The sequence below is a fragment of the Pan troglodytes genome, chromosome 22 (genome assembly GCF_028858775.2).
Source record: "Pan troglodytes isolate AG18354 chromosome 22, NHGRI_mPanTro3-v2.0_pri, whole genome shotgun sequence".
Classification (NCBI taxonomy): Eukaryota; Metazoa; Chordata; class Mammalia; order Primates; family Hominidae; genus Pan; species Pan troglodytes.
In genome coordinates this window covers 29,717,105-29,738,442 of record NC_072420.2, presented here as the reverse complement: position 1 = coordinate 29,738,442, position 21,338 = coordinate 29,717,105, and the positions used below count along the sequence as shown (strand labels likewise).

Genomic DNA, 21,338 nt, shown 5'->3' with positions numbered 1-21,338 from the left:
ATTAGATTCCATGATCAGTGTGAGTGCCTATGAAAAACGACTTGTAGGGCTCGTCCCTATAATCCCAGCTACTCAGTAGGCTGAGGTGGGAGGATCAGTTGAGACCTCCAGGAGTTTGAGACCAGCCTGAGCAACATAGTGAGATGCCATCTCTTAAAAAAAAGAGAAATGAAAAGTGACTTGTTAGGTAACAAATCTATAGGACTCTTATGAAAAGACCCAAACAAATTTTTCCAAAACCATTTTGTTTCAATGACCGTCCATTTAAACTGCCAGTTAATTGAAGGATAATTTGCTATAACATACCTGCTGGACTCATAACTTATAGACAGTAAAGTGATGGTGATACTATCCTTTGTCATAGGCTGGTGTGCATTGTAGCCTCTCATGGTCACCACATGTACTGATTGTTCTTGGTTATTTATTTTTGGGGGACAGGTAGGCAGTGTTTTAAGATGTTGAATTGCAAGTATATTTTACATCTCATACCTAAATCCATATAATAAAGGAGAAGAGAGAATGCATTTAGAGGATATTGGGTTTAGGTAAAATAGTGCTGCATTTCATAAGGTAGCTATATTTCTGAAATACCTGGTCTGAAATAGGTCAGGTCCTCTTCATTCTGAGATAGATAGGAAGCAACACTAGATTTCAAATGATAAATATTGGATTACCTCCCCAGTTTGACTGTTATGTTGGTGTGTCATCGGTGGGGGAACGTCACTTACCTCTTTTTATTTTCATCATTTCTTTTTGTTCAGGTGAGCTATTATAGGGTATTTAATATGTATTGGGATATTCAAACTAGTCATAGCGTAACTACAACAGTTAAGTTCTCTGCATTATTTTTAGTCTCCAAGTCCTCTTGTCTGCTGTTGATGATTTGCTAAATACACTTCTAGAGAGTGAAGATTCTTATCTTATGGGAGTTTATATTGGAAGTGTAATGCCGAACGACAGTGAATGGGAAAAGATGAGGCAGTCTCTTCCTATGCAGGTATTTTTGAAATTGAAGAGTACATATCTCATTCTGAAGTTTGGATTTCATGCAAGCTTGAATATTTTTATTTTATTTTGGGGAAGAAAAACATAAAATGAATATTTTGCTTTGCTTTGATGTCTTTGTATGCTCATATACTGGATGTTTGCTTTTTGCAAGACACCATTTGACAGTGGCAGTGGCCATGGTACAAAGACTTAGGACCTAGTTCTGTACTTAAGGAGTCTTAAAGAAATACACATGTTGATAATTTCCTGTAAAAGAAAACAAACTTCTAGGTTTCTGTGGTTTTGGTAATAAATATTCTCACAACTTCATTTTTGTTCAGTCTCAGTTGCTTAGGTAATAAATAATTTTGTATATGACGTGTTCTTTCCACAGTGGTTACATAGACCTCTTTTAGAGGGAAGATTGAGTTTGAATTATGAATGTTTCAAAACAGATTTTAAGGAACAGGACATAAAGGCACTTCCCAGCCATTTGTGTACTTCAGCATTATTGAGCAAAATGGTCTTAATTGCACTGAGAAAGGAAACAGTCTTAGAAAATAATGAGCTCGAGAAAATAAGTAAGTATATATGAGTATTTACATATAACATAATGCATGAATGAATATAATTTTGAAATAATCTTGATTATACTGCAATTTAAATTTTTAATTCAAGAATCTTCAGCTTTCTTTTTCCTATTTTAATGATGAGAACCTTGAAGTTACTTAAGTGGTGAATGTGAAATTGCAAATTAGATACGAATATATTGGAATCTTGCTATAATCTTGTTAACTGTGGATCGTAATTTGGTGTTAGCTACTCAGGCTGTCATGACATCAATATAAACAGATCCTGTGGCGCATACCCTAAAGAAAATGTGTGAGGCTTTGGTGTTTTATCAAGGATTCAGAATTTTCTGTTGATTAAAAAAAAATTGATACCTGATAATTTTACATATTTATGGGGTACATGTGATATTTTGATATATACATAGAATGTGTAGTGATCAAATCAGGCTAAGCAGGATATCCATCACCTCAAACATTTGTCATTTCTTTGTGTTGAGAACATTTCAAGTCTTCTAGTTATTTTGCAATATTAATCATTGTTAACTATGGTCATCCTACTGTGTTATTGAATACTAGGTCATATATCTTCTCTCTCACTGTATTTTGGTACCCATTCACCGACCTCTCTTCATCCCCTGCTCTCTCTGACCCTTCTCAGGGTAACCATCAGTCTACTATAGTATTCTATCTTCATGAGATCCACTTTTTTAGCTCCCATATACAAATTAGAACATGTGATGTTTGTCTTTCCGTGCATGGTTTATTTCATTTAGCATGATGATGTCCAGTTTCATCCATGTTGCTGCAAATGACAGTATTTCATTCTTTTTTTTTTTTTTTTTTTTTTTTTGGAGACAGCGTCTCACTCTGTTGCCCAGGCTGGAGTGCAGTGGCGCGATCTCGGCTCACCACAACCTCTGCTTCCCAGGTTCAAGTGATTCTCCTGCCTCAACCTCCCGAGTAGTTGGGACTACAGGCACACGCCACCATGCCCGGCTAATTTTTGTATTTTTAGTAGAGACGGGGTTTCACTATGTTGGCCAGGCTGGTCTTGAACTGCTGACCTCGTGATCCGCCCGTCTCAGCCTCCCAAAGTGCTGGGATTATAGAAGTGAGCTACCGTGCCCGGCCTCATTCTTTTTTTAATGGCTGAATAGTATTCCATTGTGCATATGTACCACATTTTATATATCCATTCATTCACTGATGGACACTTAGGTTGATTTCATATCTCAGCTATTGTGAATAGTGCTGCAGCAAATATGGGGGTGCAGATATACCTTTGATATACTGGTTTTCTAAATACTCAATGGGATTGCTGGATTGTGTGATAGTTCTATTTTTAGTTTTTTGAAATACTTCCATATCGTTTTCCAAAATGGCTGTACTAATTTGCATTCCTACCAACAGTATATAAGTTCCTATTTCTCTGCATTCTTGCCAGCATTTGTTATTTTTTGTCTTTGTTTTTTTAGAGATGGGGTGTTACTATGTTGCCCAGACAGGTCTTTATCCTGGGCTCAAGCAATCCTCTTGCCTCAGCCTCCCAAAGTGCTGCGGTTACAGGCAGTGCCACCATTCCCAGCTTATTTCTTACCTTTTTGACAAGAGGCATTCTAACTGGGGTTTTGATTTGCATTTCCCTGATGATTACTAATATTGAGCATGGGATTTTTTTTTTCCTTTCTTGACGTTGAGTTGTTTGAGTTCCTTATATATTCCTTATGTTAGCCCCTTGTTGGATGAATAGTTTGCAAATATTTTCTCCCATTCTACAGATTGTCTCTTCACTTTGTTGATTGTTTCTTTTGCTGTGCAGAAAGCTTTTCGTTTAATATAGTCCTATTTGCCTGTTTTTGTTGCCTTCGCTTTTGAAGTCTTAGCCATAAAAATATTTGCCTAGACCAATGTCCTATAGCGTTCCTTGATGCTTTCTAGTTTTATATAGTTTCAGTTCTTAGGTTTAAGTCTCTAATCCATTTTGAGTTGATCTTTTTAGATGGTGAGAGGTAGAGGTCTATTTTCACTTTTCTACTTATGAATATTCAGTTTTCCTAGCACAATTTCTTGAAGAGGATGTCCTTTCCCCAATATATGTTCTTGGCATTTTTGTAGAAGACTTTGTCAGTTGGCTGCAAATATGTGGATTTATTTCTGGGTTCTCTAGTTCTGTTCCATTGGTCTCTGTGTGTCTGTTTTTATACAAATACCATGCTGTTTTGATTCCAATGGTTTTGAATACTTTTGTATTTCATCGGGCTCTAATTTTTTTTCTGGCAAGTGGACGTTCAAATGTTGAACCCTAAGAGGACTTAGGGCCTCAGCAAATTTCCCTGTTTCAACAAATGGTTTAGAATTATAGGTGGTGGAGTGACTTTTACAAGATGGTATTAAAGGTAGAGAATTTGCAGAAACCCTGTATCAGTCTTGTTTGTAAGCCCTCAGCTGTAACACAGTTACTAGAAGGGGGAATATATGCTCTGTGGAAGAAAGTTGAAACACCTCTTTTGGGCAGCCACCTTCACATTTAGTTAAGGGAAAGGAAACAAGCCTGTAGTTTAACATTGCTCACAGGGTGAATCTGTGCAAATCCAAAACTAGTAAGTAGAGTAATAATTTTTTGTGTTACTAATTACAAACTGGCAATATTATTTCTTTAATTTTATCGAGCTCATTAGTCAGATAGTGTTGTTGTTTTTGTTACCATGACTTGATTAGAGCTGCTTAGCTGGTAAGTGTAGGATTAGATTTTGAACCAGGTCACAATGCTTCTGACTCCAAAAGCTATACATGGCTTTATAAAAGGGAGCTGTGACTGTGTATTAGAAACCTATAATATACCAGGCTTCATGATAGATACTTGGCCATTTAATTATCACAGCTGTCCTGTGAGGTAGTTCGTAGTATCCTAATTGATAACTATTTATATAGCTTGAGAGAGAGATGCAGATTTGAATCCACCCCAATCTGTAATTGAGGCCTCATGTCCTTTTACTGTATCATACTGTCTCCCATTTCTCCCATTTGCCATGAACTTCTCACCTCAGGTCTTGGGTCTCTTAGTTGTTTTTCCTGTCTGGAACTTTTTACCAATTGTGCCAAAATGGTAAGAAGATTCTTTCAGTATCTCTAGTAACTTAGGTTCTTGTCACATTCTTAACTAATCAGAAAAAGGACCAAGTAAAATTTGGGAAAAGGGTGGTATTTTGTATCAGACAAATATTCTCAGTTTTCATTGTCCTTGAACATCTCAAAGCAGATTTGAAAAATCAGTTCATAGGTGTTTTGAGATGAGTGGGCACAACAGTGTTAGAAAACAAGGTGGAGAAGTGAAAATAATTGAAGGGTTTGTTCACAGAGTACTTTTGATAATTTGGTGCTGTCTCTTCTTTTAGTTGCAGAACTGCTTTATTCACTGCAGTGGTGTGAAGAATTAGATAACCCACCTATTTTTCTAACTGGATTTTGTGAAATACTTCAAAAAATGAATATTACGTATGATAACTTACGTGTACTTGGTAATACGTCGGGCCTTTTGCAGCTGTTATTTAACAGGTAAGAATCTCTTTCAATTTCTATTTTTAAAATGACTATGCTACTTCTTTATGGCTTTGCCTTCTGTAAGAGGTAACCCTACTTCATGCTAATGTTTCAATCAGAGGATTGATCTAAATAATTCCTATTCTTAATAATAAATAATTTATGAATTCTAAATACTTGATTTAACCTTCTCAGGGGAAGATATTTGTATTCTGCCTGTCTTATTAAATCCATAAATACATACAGGGGTCAGATGACAAAAAAGAAGTAGAAGCTTGTAGAAGTTGTTTTGATTTATCTGTGACTCATCCTCCCAGTGCTCTCAGATTCATCCTTTATCTTACATGTTGTTACAGGTGTGTCTTAATGTTATGACCACAAAGCCCTCTCCCCTAGATTAGGAAGGCAGGTATGAAAACAGTCCTTGTAGAGATTGTAGTAGTAAGATGTTTAGCTTTTTGAAATTACTGTATTGAACTGCTTTCTCTTTAGGAGTTTATCACTTCCTGATAGTATTTTGAGTATGCTTTGCTGTATCAGAGGACCCAGGCTTCCTTTCCAATCGCATTCTACTTAGTTGACACAACTTTCCTCAGAACCAAAGAACCTCTTTGATTGTTCAACTTAAGCCTGCCTAGGTGTCCTCTGGGAGATGTCTTTTTCCCAGCTACAGCCTCTGGTCTTCAAGCCTAATCTCTAAGATCATCTCCCCTATTGGGACTGAAGAGACTGTGGAGTTGCCTAGGGATGAGAGCTCAATACCAGCCGTGAAGGAGTGTTGAAAGCCGAAACTCTCAGTTCTTTGGTTAATTACTGGCAGTTGCTTGGGTGCAAAGTCTTAGGTGAATTGATGCCATCACAAGGTGCTTTATTTAATTCTGTAAAAGGAATCCAGTGTTTAAACATTTTATTCGGTATGCTTTCAAAACGGAATATAATTTTTTTCTTTCCTTTTTCAGGTCCAGAGAACATGGCACACTGTGGTCTCTTATTATTGCTAAGTTGATCCTTTCCCGAAGCATTTCATCTGATGAAGTAAAACCACATTATAAGAGAAAAGAAAGGTATTCTTATTTAAAATGTTTTTACTTTGTAGTTTACTGTAATCGGTCACTTTGGCAACCCCTAATTAATGAATAATTTCTAATGAATCAAGAAAACAGGTTTAGGAAATGAGGAAATTAAAGACTTCAAGGCAAATTAAATTGTTTTAGGTTAGGGACATACCTTTGAATTTATTTATTTATTTATTTTGAGACAGGGTCTCACTCTGTTGCCCAGGCTGGAGTTCAGTGATGCGAACATGGCTCACCGTAGCCTCAACCTCCTGTGGTCAAGTGATCCTCCCACCACACCCTCCTGAGTAACTGGGACCACAGGTGTGCACTACCACACCTGGCTAATTTTTTAATTTTGTAGGGATGGTGTCTTGCCAGGTTGCCCAGGCTGGTCTTGAATTCCTGGGCTCAAGCAGTCCTGCTGCCTCAGCCTCCCAAAGGCCTGGAATTACAGGTGTGAGCCACCATGTCTGGCCGACACCTTTTTTTTAAAGTAAATAGTTTTAACTCTATAGTCTTTTGTTGTAGAATTTTATACTGTACTTTTTTTTTTAAGCCAACAGCATTTCATGAACTTGTTTTCTTTTCCCCAGAAATCTTTCTGATAGAAATCTTTTCTTTTGCCCTTTCCTAATACTCTTTTTCCATCACTTTATTTGCTATATGGAAGTGATAGGGAAAGTTACTCTTCTCTTAAATAACATCATCCTATTGAAATATATTCTGGAAATGTAACAAATGTGTCTGTTCTTAAGACAAAGAAGTAGATTGTGGGTTTGGGTGTGCTGGTGAAGCTCAGCATTCAAATTAATACTTAGCTGAGATTTACCAAGAGGCATTTTGAATTTACTGATTTACCAAGAAGAATTCTGAAATGATAAGATACATGTTCTGGCATAGTAGAATTCTAAATTAAATTTTGACCGTTTTTTATCTTAAAAGTTTTAAAAAACTTTTTATTTTGAGGTAATTGTAGATTCACATGAATGTGTAAGAAGTAATACAAAGAATAAATCATACATTTACCCAGTGGTACTGTTTTGCATAACTTTAGCATAGTATTACAACCAAGGAAAAGGCATTGATACAGTCAGTTGACTTAGTTTACATGCACATGTTTGTGTATGTTTGTGTGTGTGAGAGACAGAGTGTGCGTGTGTTCTGTGTAGCTCACATCTGTGACCACCACCACAGTCAAGTCCAGAACAGTTTCATTATCAGGATCCCTTGCTTATCCATATATAGCCTCAGCCACCTCCCTTCCCTTTCCCATTGTCCTAATCTCTAGCAACCACTAATCTGTTCTCTCTCTTTGTAATTATGTCATTTAAGAATATTTTATAAATGGAATTTGCCAGGTGTGGAGGCTTATGCCTGTAATCCCAGCACTTTGGAAGGCCGAAGTGAGAGGACAGCTTGAGCCCAGGAGTTCGAGACCAGCCTGGGCAACATGGCAAAACATCTCTACAAAAAAATACAAAAATTAGCTAGGTGTGGTGGTGTGCGCCTGTAGTTGCAGCTACTCAGGAGGCTGAGGTGGGAGGATCACTTGAGCTCAGGAGGTGGAGGTTGCAGTGAGCAGAGATCACGCCACTGCACTCCAGCCTGGGCAACAGAGTGAGACCGAGTCTCAAAACAAGACAAAAAATGATATTATATAAATGGAATCATACTGTATGTAACTTTTTGACATTAGCTTTTTTAGCATAATTAACATTTTTTTTCTGATTATAAAAGTAATACGGAATTAGCTAAAGAACTGTTGGAACTAATTACTAAGGAGATGGATGTATATTTACCACACAAAAATAAATAGCTTTCTTATTTACCCATAGTAATCAATTTAAAAAATGGTATGGGAGAAAAAGAAGATTCCATTCACAATGACAACAAAAACTATAAATACTTAGAAATAAACTTAACAAAAAATTACAATTATAAAACTTGAATAAAGATCACAAAAGAAGGTGGGAAGATAAATTGTAAAAATGATTGTGTCAATCTATAATTTCAGTGCGATCTCAATCAAAATTTCAGCAGTTTTTGAAAAACTTAGTAAACTGTTCTGAACATAGTATACATTTGAAGGAAAAAGTTCTCAAAAATAAGAAATTTTTGAAAAAAGTGAAAGAGACTGCATGCCAAATATAAAATATATTATTGAATTATAGTATTTAAGCAGTATGAAATTGAAGAGTAGACAAATCAGTGGATACAGTCCAGAAACCTATCCACACATAAATGTGAATTTAGTTTTTAATATAGGTGGCATTTCAAATCACTGTGGTGAGTAAATAATAATGATGGGAAAATTGGTTGTGTGTTTGGAAGAAAAATACTGAGACCTTCTCCTTTACATTTTATGTAAATATATATATATTTGATTCTGTAAAAATGAAAACTTGCAACCTAAGTGCCCATCAGTGGATAAATGGATAAATAAAAGTGTAGTATAACCATATAATGGAATATTATTCAGCCTTAAAAGGGAAAGAAATTCTGACATGCTACATACAGTCTGTATGAACCTTGAGGACATTATGCCGAGTGAAATAAGCCAGTTACAAAAAGACAGATACTCTATGATTCCTTCTGTAGAGTAGTCAGATTCATAGGGATAGAAAGTAGAAGGTGGTTGCCTGGGGCCAAGGGTGAGAGAGGAATGGAGCATTCGTGTTAGTGGGTAGAGTTTCAGTTTTGCAGAATGAAGAGTTCTGGAGATTAGTTGCACAATAGTGTGAATGTACTTAACACTGCAGAACTCTACACTTTAAAATGGCTAATACATTAATTTTATGTGTATTTTATGACAGTTAAAATTTTTTATATAGTATTTCTGAAAGATGAAAACTTTCAGAACAAAATGTAAAGATTACAGGGACAAATGACAAAATGGGAGATGACATTTGCAAATCAACAAAAAATATCTGTAATATGTAGATAGTTTATATAAATCAGTAAAACCCTCCAAATTGGAAAATTTATCAAAGACTTAAAGAGGCAATTCATAGATGAAATGGTCAAAGGTAGCTCAATACTGAAATGTGAAATATGAAAGGATTTGCCTTACTAATAATGACAGAAGTACAAATTAAGAGCAATGGTTTTATCCACTATATTGCCAAGAATCAAAAAGATTCATTAAATGTGCAGCTAAACAGTCACACCTGTGCATATTTGGTGAAAGTATAAGTTGATTATGTGTTTTCAGAAGCAATTTGAGATCACCAACATATAATACATTCAAATCCTTTGAGCTTTCAATTCCACTTCTAGGAATTTAGCCTAAAGAGGTGTTTATACATACGCAGAATAATATCTTCTTAAGGATATTTATTGCAGCCTTATGTGTGACGGCAAAAATTTGGGAAGGGGAGAAACCTAAATGTTCACTGATAGGGAAATAGTTAAATAATGATACCTCCATAGTATGAAGTGTTAGGTAGATTTTGTTCATTTTTGTTATGTAGCTTTAAAACAGAATAATTTATATGTTCTGACAGAAAGTATATGTAAGTGGTAAATGATAGAACAATACGTTTAGTGTCATCCTTTTTATGTGAATAAAACCCAACTATATATATGCACAAATACAAATATCAGTTCAAAGAAAGGACACACAGGCCTGGAATCCCAGCACTTTGGGAGGCCAAGATGGCTGGATCACCTGAGGTCAGGAGTTCGCGACCAGCCTAACATGGTAAAACCCCATCTCCACTAAATACAAAAAAAAAGTTAGCCAGACATGGTGGTGCATGCCTGTAATCCGAGCTACTTGGGAGGCTGAGACAGGAGAATCACTTGCACCTGGGAGGCAGAGGTTGCAATGAGATGAGATCATGCATTGCACCCCAGCCTGGGCAACAAGAGTGAAACTCCGTCTCAAAAAAAAAAAAAAAAAAAAAAAGAAAAGAAAGGACACACAACTGGTACTGTTTATTTAAGTTGAATCAATTGACTCTTTTTTTTTTTTTTTTTTTTTTGAGACAGAGTCTTGCGCTATCACCAGGGCTGGAGTGCAGTGGCGCAATCTCAGCTCACTGCAACCTCCGCCTCCCAGGTGCAAGTGATTCTCCTGCCTCAGCCTCCCGAGTAGCTGGGATTACAGGTGCCTGCCACCACGCCCGGCTGATTTTTTGTATATTTAGTAGAGATGGGGTATCACTATGTTCGCCAGGCTGGTCTCAAACGCCTGACCTCGTGATCCGCCCTCCTCAGCCTCCCAAAGTGTTGGGATTACAGGCATTAGCCACCGCACCCTGCAATTGACTCTTTTTTTTTAAAAGAGGACATAATGTCATGTGGCTAGTATAATTTTAAAAAATCATATATGGGGAAAAGTTATATATGCTCATTTTAAAAATTTATGCAGAAAAGAGAAAAGGAGCAAAAAAAACCAATTTCATCAAGTCAGCACTTGTTAAATCTATCATAGTTTCTTTTTATGTAATTATATGTGATAGAATTATTCATCTATCTTTTTCAGTAGTCCAAATAAAAGAAATATATAAAATAACTGTATGTTTGGAAGAAATCTAACTTGTGTTTTTTTTTCTTTAAACAGTTTTTTTCCACTAACTGAAGGCAATTTGCATACCATTCAAAGTCTATGTCCATTTTTGTCAAAAGAAGAAAAGAAAGAATTTAGTGCTCAATGTATACCTGCTCTTTTGGGCTGGACTAAGAAAGATCTTTGCAGCACTAATGGTTAGTTGCTTGATAATAAATATTTCATTAGCTTAATTATTGCTTGAGATGAAGAACTGTTTCTAATATATAAGACCACATCTAGCAGAGGTAAATTGAATTACAGCTGATTTGTTCTGAGATTATATGGATGAGTGTTGTTAGACAGTGGCTGTTACCATTTTACAGTACAAAAATGCTGGGCCTTAAGGGAAGACTTACACCCAGAAATACCTTCTAACCATTTCTTTTCTATCTATAGCTTTTTAAAGCTGTGCCTCATTTCTCCCTAGCCAATCAATGATTGAACATATAAAGGCAAAAATAGCGTCCGTTGTATTTAAAACACTGCACTTTTCATTTGTTTGTTAATTTAATAAACATTTATGAGCACCTGCTACATGGTAGTTCCTATTGTAGAGAAGACAAACATACAGTTGTATTATGTCATAATGGACGTAGCAAAAAGATGTACTATGTATAGAAGTGGCAGAAAGGAAGGAGTTTCCACTCTGCTTTGAGGGTGTTAGTGGCAATTTCACAAAGAGAAATGTTTCTACTGGGTGTTGAAGGATAAATAGTTTTCCATATGGACATAGTTGGGGAAGGGCATTCCAGGTACACAAAAACATACGAGGGTACAGATTGTTCATTTTGGCTGGTATGTAAGATAGAAGGTTGGGGACAGAGGGTGTTAAGATACACCAGTGGATGGATTTTGAGGAATGTTAGAGATTCTAAAGAGTGAGTCCACATCAGAGTTTACCACATGTACTAGCTGCTATTGAGTGAATGAATGTATAAATTATGAAACAGTATGTTCTATTTTCCATTTGCTGTTTCCAGCTACTCTGTAGCTGTAGGGTTTTTTTTATTTGAATGATGAGTTTGCTGAATATGTCCTGCACTTAAGAAACCAAAACAAAAACAGCATAAGTCAGTTTAAATTACAGCATCATTCACTCTTTCTCCTCCCCCAAATTCTCTATTGTGTGCTAGGTGCTGGGTTTGGAGACAGGGTCTCTGCCCTTTGGAGCTTATAAGCTCATTTGTTGACTCTTACATAAAAGTCATTATTAGAGTTCTTAACCTGAACACTTCTCAAGAAAGTCTTTTACTTCTCAAAGTGGACTTTTTTTTAATAGTAGCGGTATAGTTCTTAAATATTTTTAATTTTCATTTTGAATTTTACTTTAGGAGGTTTTGGACATCTTGCCATTTTCAATTCTTGTCTGCAAACCAAAAGTATAGATGATGGAGAGCTATTACATGGAATATTAAAAATCATAATATCCTGGAAGAAAGAGCATGAAGATATTTTTCTTTTCAGTTGGTAGGTGATACTTTATACTATGTTTTTCCTTCAGTATACAATTCAGACAAAGATTACGTATCTGTGTCACAATTTTGTAGAGAAATTATGGTAGACATTTAAGTCAGTTATAAATAAGTATGTAAGATTTGAAGTAGCATACTTTCTAATTGAATGTCAATATAATCTTTTATTGTCTTTTGTTTCTATCTTTATCACAGTAATCTATCAGAAGCAAGTCCAGAGGTACTGGGTGTAAATATAGAAATAATCCGGTTTCTTTCCCTATTTCTGAAATATTGCTCATCCCCTTTGGCAGAGAGTGAGTGGGACTTCATCATGTGCTCCATGTTGGCTTGGTTGGAGGTAAATTAACCTGATATGTCATCACCTCTTGTGGGTTTTTTTACATACTTTTGCATCAGAACTATTTACTAATCTCATTCTTTAAGTGATGATTGTAATTGGTTCCTTTGTATAATTTAAAACACTTTATAGATGTTCTTCCTACCAGCTACTATTTGACAGAATAGTAAAATGATAGATTTTTAATGACTACCAGCATCATTCAGTGACCAAATCTCCTGTTATTAAAATGCCTTCTCCATTAGCTTATTGTAATATTTGCAGCACAGCCCTTTCAGGTTTTATCTGTTAATGACAATTATTTTGGTCTTTTTTGGTTATAATTAGATTATTTCTAAAACATACTGTGTGAATATTGTGAGAGTAATGCATTAAATAGTAGCAGATTCAGAGGGAATTAGTGTAATTTTTGACCCAAAGCAACCAGAGGTATATTACTTGTAGGCTCCAAGGCAGCAAGTCAGTCAGGGTTGGATTGGTCTGAATCTCTGCTTTGCCTGCTATTAGCTATGTGACTTAGAGTTTTAAACTTAAACTATTTGAGACTCAGTTTTCTTTCTTTCTTTCTTTCTTTTTTAATTTGAGATAGAGTCTCGCTCTGTTGCTTAGGCTGGAGTGCAATGGTGCGATCTTGGCTCACTGCAACCTCCGCCCTCTGGGTTCAAGCAATTCTTGTGCCTCAGCCTCTCAAATAGCAGGATTACAGATGCCCACCAGCATGCACGACTAATTTTTATATTTTTGGTAGAGATGCGGTTTCACCATTTTGGCCAGGCTGGTCTCAAACTCCTGCCCTCATGTGATCCACTTGCCTCAGCCTCCCAAAGTGTTGGGATTACAGGCATGAGCCACTGTGCCTGGCCGATTTTCTTATTTTAAAATAATAACTTACAACTTGTAGGGCTACTGAGAAGATTATAAATGTGTATTTAATGTGTCTGACTTAGTGTTTTCTTCCATAGGTTAGAAATTAAAAAGGGTACTTGAGAATAAATTGTTTATTAATGATTCTAATTCATGGTATTTAATTTTGAAGAAAAAAGTTATTTTGATGTAAAATTTTATGTTTCTCCTGAGATTACACACCTCAACTGCTTTTCGTTTTAAAATTCAAAGAAATGAAAGTGGGGCTTTTCTTTATATTGGCTTTATTTGTAGTGTTCTGGTAGAAGTCTGTTTACCTATTTCATTTTTATTGTTTTTTCAGACAACAAGTGAGAATCAGGCATTGTATTCTATTCCACTTGTGCAACTGTTTGCCTGTGTCAGCTGTGATTTGGCCTGTGACCTCAGTGCTTTCTTTGATTCCACAACTCTGGATACCATTGGCAATCTTCCTGTAAATCTAATCAGTGAATGGAAAGAATTTTTTTCCCAAGGCATCCACAGTTTGCTTTTACCTATTTTGGTGACTGTTACAGGCAAGTGAAAAAGGGAATAATAATGAGATTGATTCATTGGAAATGACTTACTGAAAAATTCAAAACCAAAAATTTTGATGTTTAAATCAAATAATACTAAATAGTAAAAGAAAAAGCCAGAAGAGAAAGCTTGGCTTCTCAGAAGCATCATCTATGCTTTACTTTACAGACAAAAATTGAAAAATGGCAAGGTATCCAATGACTGTTGCAAATTAAAATAATAATACTTCAGATAACATGAATGGATGATGTGAATAGAACCTTGCTATCGAACATTTGCTGGATCAGATAAAAGTCATTAAAACAGTTGAGATTAACTGGAATATATATTCAGTTCATGTTTCTAGTTAAGACTGCTTTATTGTTTATGTCTAGTTTTTATTTCATTTTCTTAAATGACATTTGATTGTGAATCATTTAAGCTATACTAACTTTCTTTTGAGACGTGCATGTTTCTTTCCTTTTTGTCATTAGGAGAAAACAAAGATGTGTCTGAAACATCCTTTCAGAACGCAATGCTGAAACCCATGTGTGAAACATTAACGTATATCTCAAAGGAACAGCTATTGAGTCACAAACTTCCTGCAAGATTAGTTGCTGACCAAAAAACAAACTTACCAGAATATCTCCAGACTTTGTTAAATACATTGGCCCCATTACTCCTCTTCAGAGCTAGGCCTGTGCAAATTGCTGTTTATCATATGCTATACAAGTAAGAATTCATCCAATTGAATCAATGTTACAGTGGTCTAAAAAAATAGAATATATGCTTAGTTTTTACTTTTAATTATTTAAAGTAAAATTTTTAAAAGAAGGAGATCTGACTGCTTCACTTATAGGGACCCTAAGTTGCCTCATCTTTTAGGTTATTGTTCTCTATACACAATTTATATTTCAATAGTCCTGGCTATAGTAGTTATTTTAGAGAAAACTCATTAAAACATTTACTCATTATAAAATAAGTATTGGTCTTTCTGCTCTTGAGCACGACTTAATAAACAGTTTAATATCACATATTTAAAAATAATGTTCTAATTTCTAGATTGATGCCTGAATTACCACAGTATGATCAGGATAATCTAAAGTCATACGGAGATGAAGAAGAAGAGCCAGCCTTGTAAGGTTTTTTTAAATAATTTGTTTTATTAAATTCTTATAATCCATCTCACTTATAATGTCTTTAGAGGACTGAAGCAGCACAGAAGCTATAGAGTTATATTCATTCTACAGATAGATCTTTTTAGTTATCTGTAAGATATAAATGAAATATAGATTTCACCCAAAAGATTGTGTCTCTCTCTTAATTGTTCTTAAATCACATTTTCCGTTTGCTACTGTTCAGTAAAACTATCTTTGGCCATATGGTGGCTGTGGAAAGAGTGTATCGGTTCAAGTATCTATTGAGCATCCACTTTGTGCAGAGTATTAATTAAATGCTGAGGGGAATATGCAGTGTTTAGTGAGCACTTTCTTTTCCTTAAGGAATTTATCTGATACAGATGATACTGTAGCGTTATAGAAAATATAGTATATGATAAGTGCTAAGAAAAAGGATAGATAACTTTTTTTTAAAGGTCAGTTAGGCCTATATAAGATAGCATGTTATGAGGGCACAATTAATGTACATCAGGAAGGGAAGACTTTCTTTTGAGGAAGAGGCATTTAAACTGGACCTTTAAGGTTAGGTAGCATTTCTGCAGGACAGGAAAGACAACATAAGTTAAGAGAACATCATGTACAAAGGCACTGAGTCATGAATGTGAGGATGTGCTTGGGGAATATTGAGTAGTTACCACTTAATGTATAGTTTTATTGATAATATCTTTCTTTACTGGAATGTAAGTTCTGTGAGGGCAGGAATTTCTCTCTCTCATTTCTGAGACAGAAATAGGCTAGAATGCTGTAGGCCAGAATGCTTCCTGTCCTATAATAAATGGCCTTAAAAATGACTTTTTTGGGGGGATTTGGTCATTACTTGGTAGGAGATAGGGCACCACCAGCCGATTCTGACACTAATGTGAAACATGAATTGTAAAAAGAAGCAAGCAGAGGTGGAGGTGATTGCAGAAGTTAAATAACAATGCCTGGAGGGCAATGTGAAAAGTGGAGAGATTTTGGAGCTGGTATTTTATAAGATCTAGTGACTATCAGTATGGAATATAGAAGGCTGGGTACATGAGATGGAGGTGTTGAAGGAAAAGACCTAAGAGCAGAAGTTTGGAGAAGGCCTGTACTTGTGGGCTGGGAGAAGGAAGCCACAAGGGAAGAACGATCACAGAAGTGAAAGGAGAGAACCAGGCTAGAGTATCATGGAGAAGAGAGTTAAGTATTTTACTTTTTGAGAATCTCATAAGTTCACCTGAAAGTATAAATGAGTAGAGTAGTTCCATAAAGAAGAAAATTAACTTACATTGTTGTGAATTAATCTGAATGGTACATTTATTTTCCTAAAAAGATACAATCATGATTTTTTAAACAGGCACATAATTATTTTCTGTGTTTATCCGATTAATAGTATCATTGTGATATTTCTTAATAGTACTAAGTAGATAATATGCAATAAAATAGAAACTAGAATGAAGTGACAAATTTCGAAGTCTTAATCTTCACTTTGTCTTTTATAAGATGATAAAAGGCCGGGTAGGATTTAGAATCCCTAACAGTTTCCCCTACTAACTGAAAGACTTTGGACTCATCATTTGGCTTCTCTGGGTGTGTGATTTTTTTTCACTTAGAAAATTGAAAGAGACGTTTTCTAAAAATGTCTTTCCTTCAAGTGCTATAATATGTCTTTTTTATTTTACTGTTATGTGAGATTAGGAGTTAAAATTGGCTCAATAGAGGGGAATTTTTAAAACGTTTTTTGGAAAACAGAGAAATTTTTCTAAAATGCTTGAAGTTTACAAGTACTGTCAATTTGTTAAGGAATGAATTATAAAGAAAACTTGTGGTGTTTAATCATTGATTCTTAGGTCACCACCAGCAGCACTGATGTCTCTTCTTAGCACTCAAGAGGACTTACTAGAAAATGTTTTGGGGTGTATTCCTGTTGGACAGATAGTTACTATTAAACCACTGAGTGAAGACTTCTGTTATGTTCTGGGATACCTTCTCACTTGGAAATTAATACTAACTTTCTTCAAAGCTGCGTCATCACAGGTAAATAAATATGTGACAACTTTCGATAGTTCTGTCCTAATATGCTTCTGATACTGTTCTAAATACCTTCCTTTCAGTTTAATAAAAGGGAAATCCTTATGTTTTAATCTCATCTTTTAAAATTTATTTTATTTTATTTATTGAGACAGGGTCTCACTCTGTTGCCTGTGCTGGAATGCAGTGGCACAATCTCGGCTCACTGCAACCTCTGCCTCCTAGGCTCAAGCGATCTTCTCACTAAGTAGCTGGGACTACAGGTGCAAGCCACCATGCCTGGCTAATTTTTATATTTTTGTAGAGATGGGGTTTCACCGTGTTGCCCAGACTGGTCTCAAACTCCTGAGCTCAAGCGATCCACCCACCTTGGCCTCCCAAAATGCTGGGATTACAGGCATGAGCCACTGCGCCCAGCCTAATTTCATTTTATCCAACTAACTTCAATCTGCTTAATAAGTTTACTCCTGTCCCTTATACCTTACCTTCCAAGCAAAAGTAATTACTCTGATAGGTGGCCAGATCAACTTTTTTCTAACTGAATGTAGTCACCAGGTTCTTTTATTTCAGGAAATAATATTTATATAATTTAATTTTGTACTATCATAGTAATGATTTCAAAAGAATTGGATCTTGTGTTTTTTGTTTTTTTTTTCGGAGGGAGTCAATTTGTCACTCTGTTATGGAGATATAACTTAATACATCATTGGAAATTTACCTTACTTGAAAATCACTGTTTGGAGAGAAATCTGTGAAACATTACCTATGTAATAATTCAAACTGTTACCTAAATGGTGAAAATATCTGAAATATTTTGTCCAAATTATTCTAGCAGCCACTAGATGTCTCTGTTGTCTTATGTTTAGGAAGTAAGACCTTGTCCAAGAAGAAACTGGAAAGATCTCTCTAGTTTTTCTTTTATAAGGATCCCCACTTGAAGATAGTTTGAGCCGGGGAAGTGGAGGTTGCAGTGAGCTAAGATCATGCCACTACACTCAAGCCTGGGCGACAGAGCCAGACCCTGTCTCAAAAAGAACAAGGAAGATCCAAATCTCTGTCAATCTTTGATTGAATTAGCCTAGTAAAATATGTGCCTTCTTTTGACAGGTCAATACAAAAAGATTTAGTTTATCACTTAGTGTGATTAAGTATTCATGGCATTCATTTCCAATGTGACTTTTTGGAATTTTTAAATTATAATTTATGTTGTTGCTCATAACCTATACCCTGGTACAAAGATATCAATTTTTGCATCTTTGCATTTGTATATCTACGGGGAAAAGTCAAATCACAGAAGCAGCATTGATCTAGCTGTTAAATAGATTAGTTTTCTCTTTAGGTCTGTCACTTATTTTTGTGACTTAAGCTAGTTTTATTTGCTGATGATATATTTCAAGAGCTCCTTATTTGGCTTTCACATCAATTTCTTAAAATATTGTTGATCTTTAAAAAATAGCAGCAGATTGAGGCATTTGTGTATAAGAGTTTTGTTCTCATTTTATATTCAGAAATTAGGAAAATGGCCATGCATCACCTTTTTCATTAAGCTGGGATTGGGTTAGGGTGCAAAATTATACGGCAGCATTTATTATTATTGAGTCTGAAACTTGAACTGAGCTGTGGGCAGATAAACCAGAATAACCCACTTAGTAATACTAATTAGATGAATCCTGAAATAAACAGAATTTTTCTTCGGAAAACTTTAAATGTTCCTAAATCATGGGTTAACTTTTTTCTCAAAAAAACTAGCAAATCAGATTGAACTGGAAAAAGTTGTATATGTACATGTGTATGTTTATGTGTCTGTTTTATAAAGCTTTACTGAGATGTTGCACATACCATGAAATTTACCCACTTAGCATACACAGTTTGGTGTTTTTAGTATATAGTCATCCCTTGATATCTGCTGGGGATTGTTTCCAGGCTCCCTCCCATGACCCCCACCCCAGCAAATACTCAAGTTCCTTATATAAAATGGCATATAGTATCTGCATCTAACCTATGCACATCTTCCTGTATACTACTTAAAATCATCTCTAGATTAGTTATCACTGATACAATGTAAATGCTATTGAAATAGTTGCTATACTGTATTAAAGTTTTTAGTATTTTTATTGTTGTATTGGTTTTTTTTAATCACTTTTTTTGCCCCTCAAATGTTTTCAATCTGCAATTGGTTGAATTCTCAGATGTGGAACCCATGGAAGTGGAGGGCTGACTGTATTCACAGAGTTGTGCAACTGTTAACCACTATATAATTTTAGAACCTTTTCAACATCCCATTGTAATTGATAGCAATCACTTCCCATTTCCTCTCAAACCCCACAGCTCCTGACAGCCATTAAACTGTGTTCTGTCTCTATGCATCTGCCTGTTCTGGACATTTCACATATCTGGTCTTTTGTGTCTGGCTTTTATTTTAGTATATTATTTTCAAGGTTATCATATTGAAGCATGTATCATAAGTATTGCATTTATTTTTGTGGCTGAATAATACTCCATTTTGTAGATCTATCACATTTTGTTTATCTGTTTATCCATTAATGGGCATTTAGGTTGTTCCTTTTTTTTGGCTATTGTAAATAAAGCTGCTGTGAACATTCATGTATGAACTTTTGTGTTGAAATATGTTTTCATTTCACTTGTGTTGTATACCTTGGAGTGGGATTGCTGGGTCATATATGTGTGTTTTTTAAAGTCCATTGATATTGGTGATTAATTTTTTAAAAATCTCCAACTTTTTATTTTGAAAAATTAAACAAGTTGGAAGAATAATTCAATGGAAAATCACATACTCTTTTAGATAAAAAAGTTACATACATCTTTTAACATATTGCTACATTTGCACATACTTTCTCTGTATTTACTTTTTTTCTGCTGATCTACTTGAAAGTAAGTTGCAGACATTATGATGCTTTACCAAAAGTATTTAAGCATATATCTCCTAAGATCACGGACATGTTTCTACATAAGCATAATATAATTTTTATACTCAAGAAATTTAATTTTGATGCAATAATATCTAATTTTTATTTAGATACTTTCAGTTGTCCCAGTAATATCTTTATAGTTTTATTTTCTTCTCTATTGAAGATCCAATCAAGAATCATGTTTGTATTTGCTTGTCATATTTCTTTAGTTTCTTTAACCTATAATTTCTATACCTTTCTTTTCTTTCTTGTCATTGTTTTGGCCAGCTGTTTTTAGCCTGTCATACAATGTGAATTTGTCTGATTGTTTCCTCATTAGATTGTGGTTAATTTTTAGCAATAGTACTTACTGCCCAAGTTGTTATGTGTTCTCAGTGTCTTACCTCAGGAGCCATATAATGTCATTGTGTTCTTTTACAGGTTGAGTATCCCTTATCCAAAATGCTTGGGACCAGTAGTGTTTCTGATTTCAGATTTTTTCAGATTCTGGAATATTTTTGTTACACTTACTGGTTGAGCATCCCAGATCCGAAAATCTGAAATGCTCCAGGAGCATTTCCTTTAAGCATCATGTTGGTACTCAACAAGTTTTAGATTATGGAGCATTTTGGATTTTGGATTTTCAGATTTGGGATGTTCATCCTTCATTAGTGATGTTAAGTTTGATGATAAGAGCACTTTGGTCAACATATTTTAAAAATCAATTCCAAATCCTATGACTTGATCCTTGTACTTAAGTATTCATAGTGTTCAGAAAATGCTATATTTTACACAAAGAAAGGATAAATGCTTGAGGTGATGAATACCCCACTTACCCTAGTACATATTATATGCCTATAAAATACCTCATATGCCCCATAAATATCTACTGTGTACCCACAAAAATTAAAAATACAAATTTTTTAAAAAGAAAAGGGAAAGAAAATGATATCTTTGTACTGTGAGGAGATATGTGATATAGTAGAAGAAATTATCTTAAAACCAATACAGATACCAAAGAACTGCAAAGTCAATGTGGAAAATGCAAGCTGCGTTATGGAGGGAAAGCAGGAGTTGTGAAGCACGGGTCTCACACAGATACCTGCAGTGCTCCCACTGGTGGCTCGTTTTTCTGTTTTTAAAAGAGAACCAGAAATCCATATTTTTATGTGAAATTTCCTGATTGAGAAAACAACTCTGAGAAGACCCCCATGACATTTTGGACCACTAGTTTGTGCTCTCTGTCGTAAAGGGATGTCGGAGTTTTTGATACAGGGTGAGGTCAGCCATAAAAATGGGATTAGTTTTAAGCAGGAATTTGAAAGGTTAAGGAC

At 35.2% G+C, this 21,338-nt stretch overlaps 1 protein-coding gene across 7 annotated transcripts in view; it reads left to right on the top strand.

The window, feature by feature from the left end:
• LTN1 (listerin E3 ubiquitin protein ligase 1) overlaps positions 1 to 21,338 on the top strand; it is a 64,929-nt gene that overhangs the window by 34,754 nt on the left and 8,837 nt on the right. For 6 of the 7 annotated variants that reach the window (XR_010154396.1, XM_009448521.4, XM_514851.9 and 3 more), the window contains 11 exons: positions 853 to 997; positions 1,382 to 1,568; positions 4,955 to 5,114; positions 6,059 to 6,163; positions 10,722 to 10,864; positions 12,041 to 12,176; positions 12,377 to 12,521; positions 13,729 to 13,942; positions 14,417 to 14,654; positions 14,985 to 15,059; positions 16,915 to 17,101. Coding sequence is in view for 6 of the 7 variants with exons in the window: in XM_009448521.4 (XP_009446796.3) it covers positions 853 to 997; positions 1,382 to 1,568; positions 4,955 to 5,114; positions 6,059 to 6,163; positions 10,722 to 10,864; positions 12,041 to 12,176; positions 12,377 to 12,521; positions 13,729 to 13,942; positions 14,417 to 14,654; positions 14,985 to 15,059; positions 16,915 to 17,101 (1,735 nt within the window). In the remaining variant the exon portion in view is untranslated. Of the gene's footprint in view, positions 1 to 852; positions 998 to 1,381; positions 1,569 to 4,954; positions 5,115 to 6,058; positions 6,164 to 10,721; positions 10,865 to 12,040; positions 12,177 to 12,376; positions 12,522 to 13,728; positions 13,943 to 14,416; positions 14,655 to 14,984; positions 15,060 to 16,914; positions 17,102 to 17,961; positions 19,708 to 21,338 lie in introns of those variants that run through there. The other variant, XM_016938453.4, reaches the window with a different exon arrangement.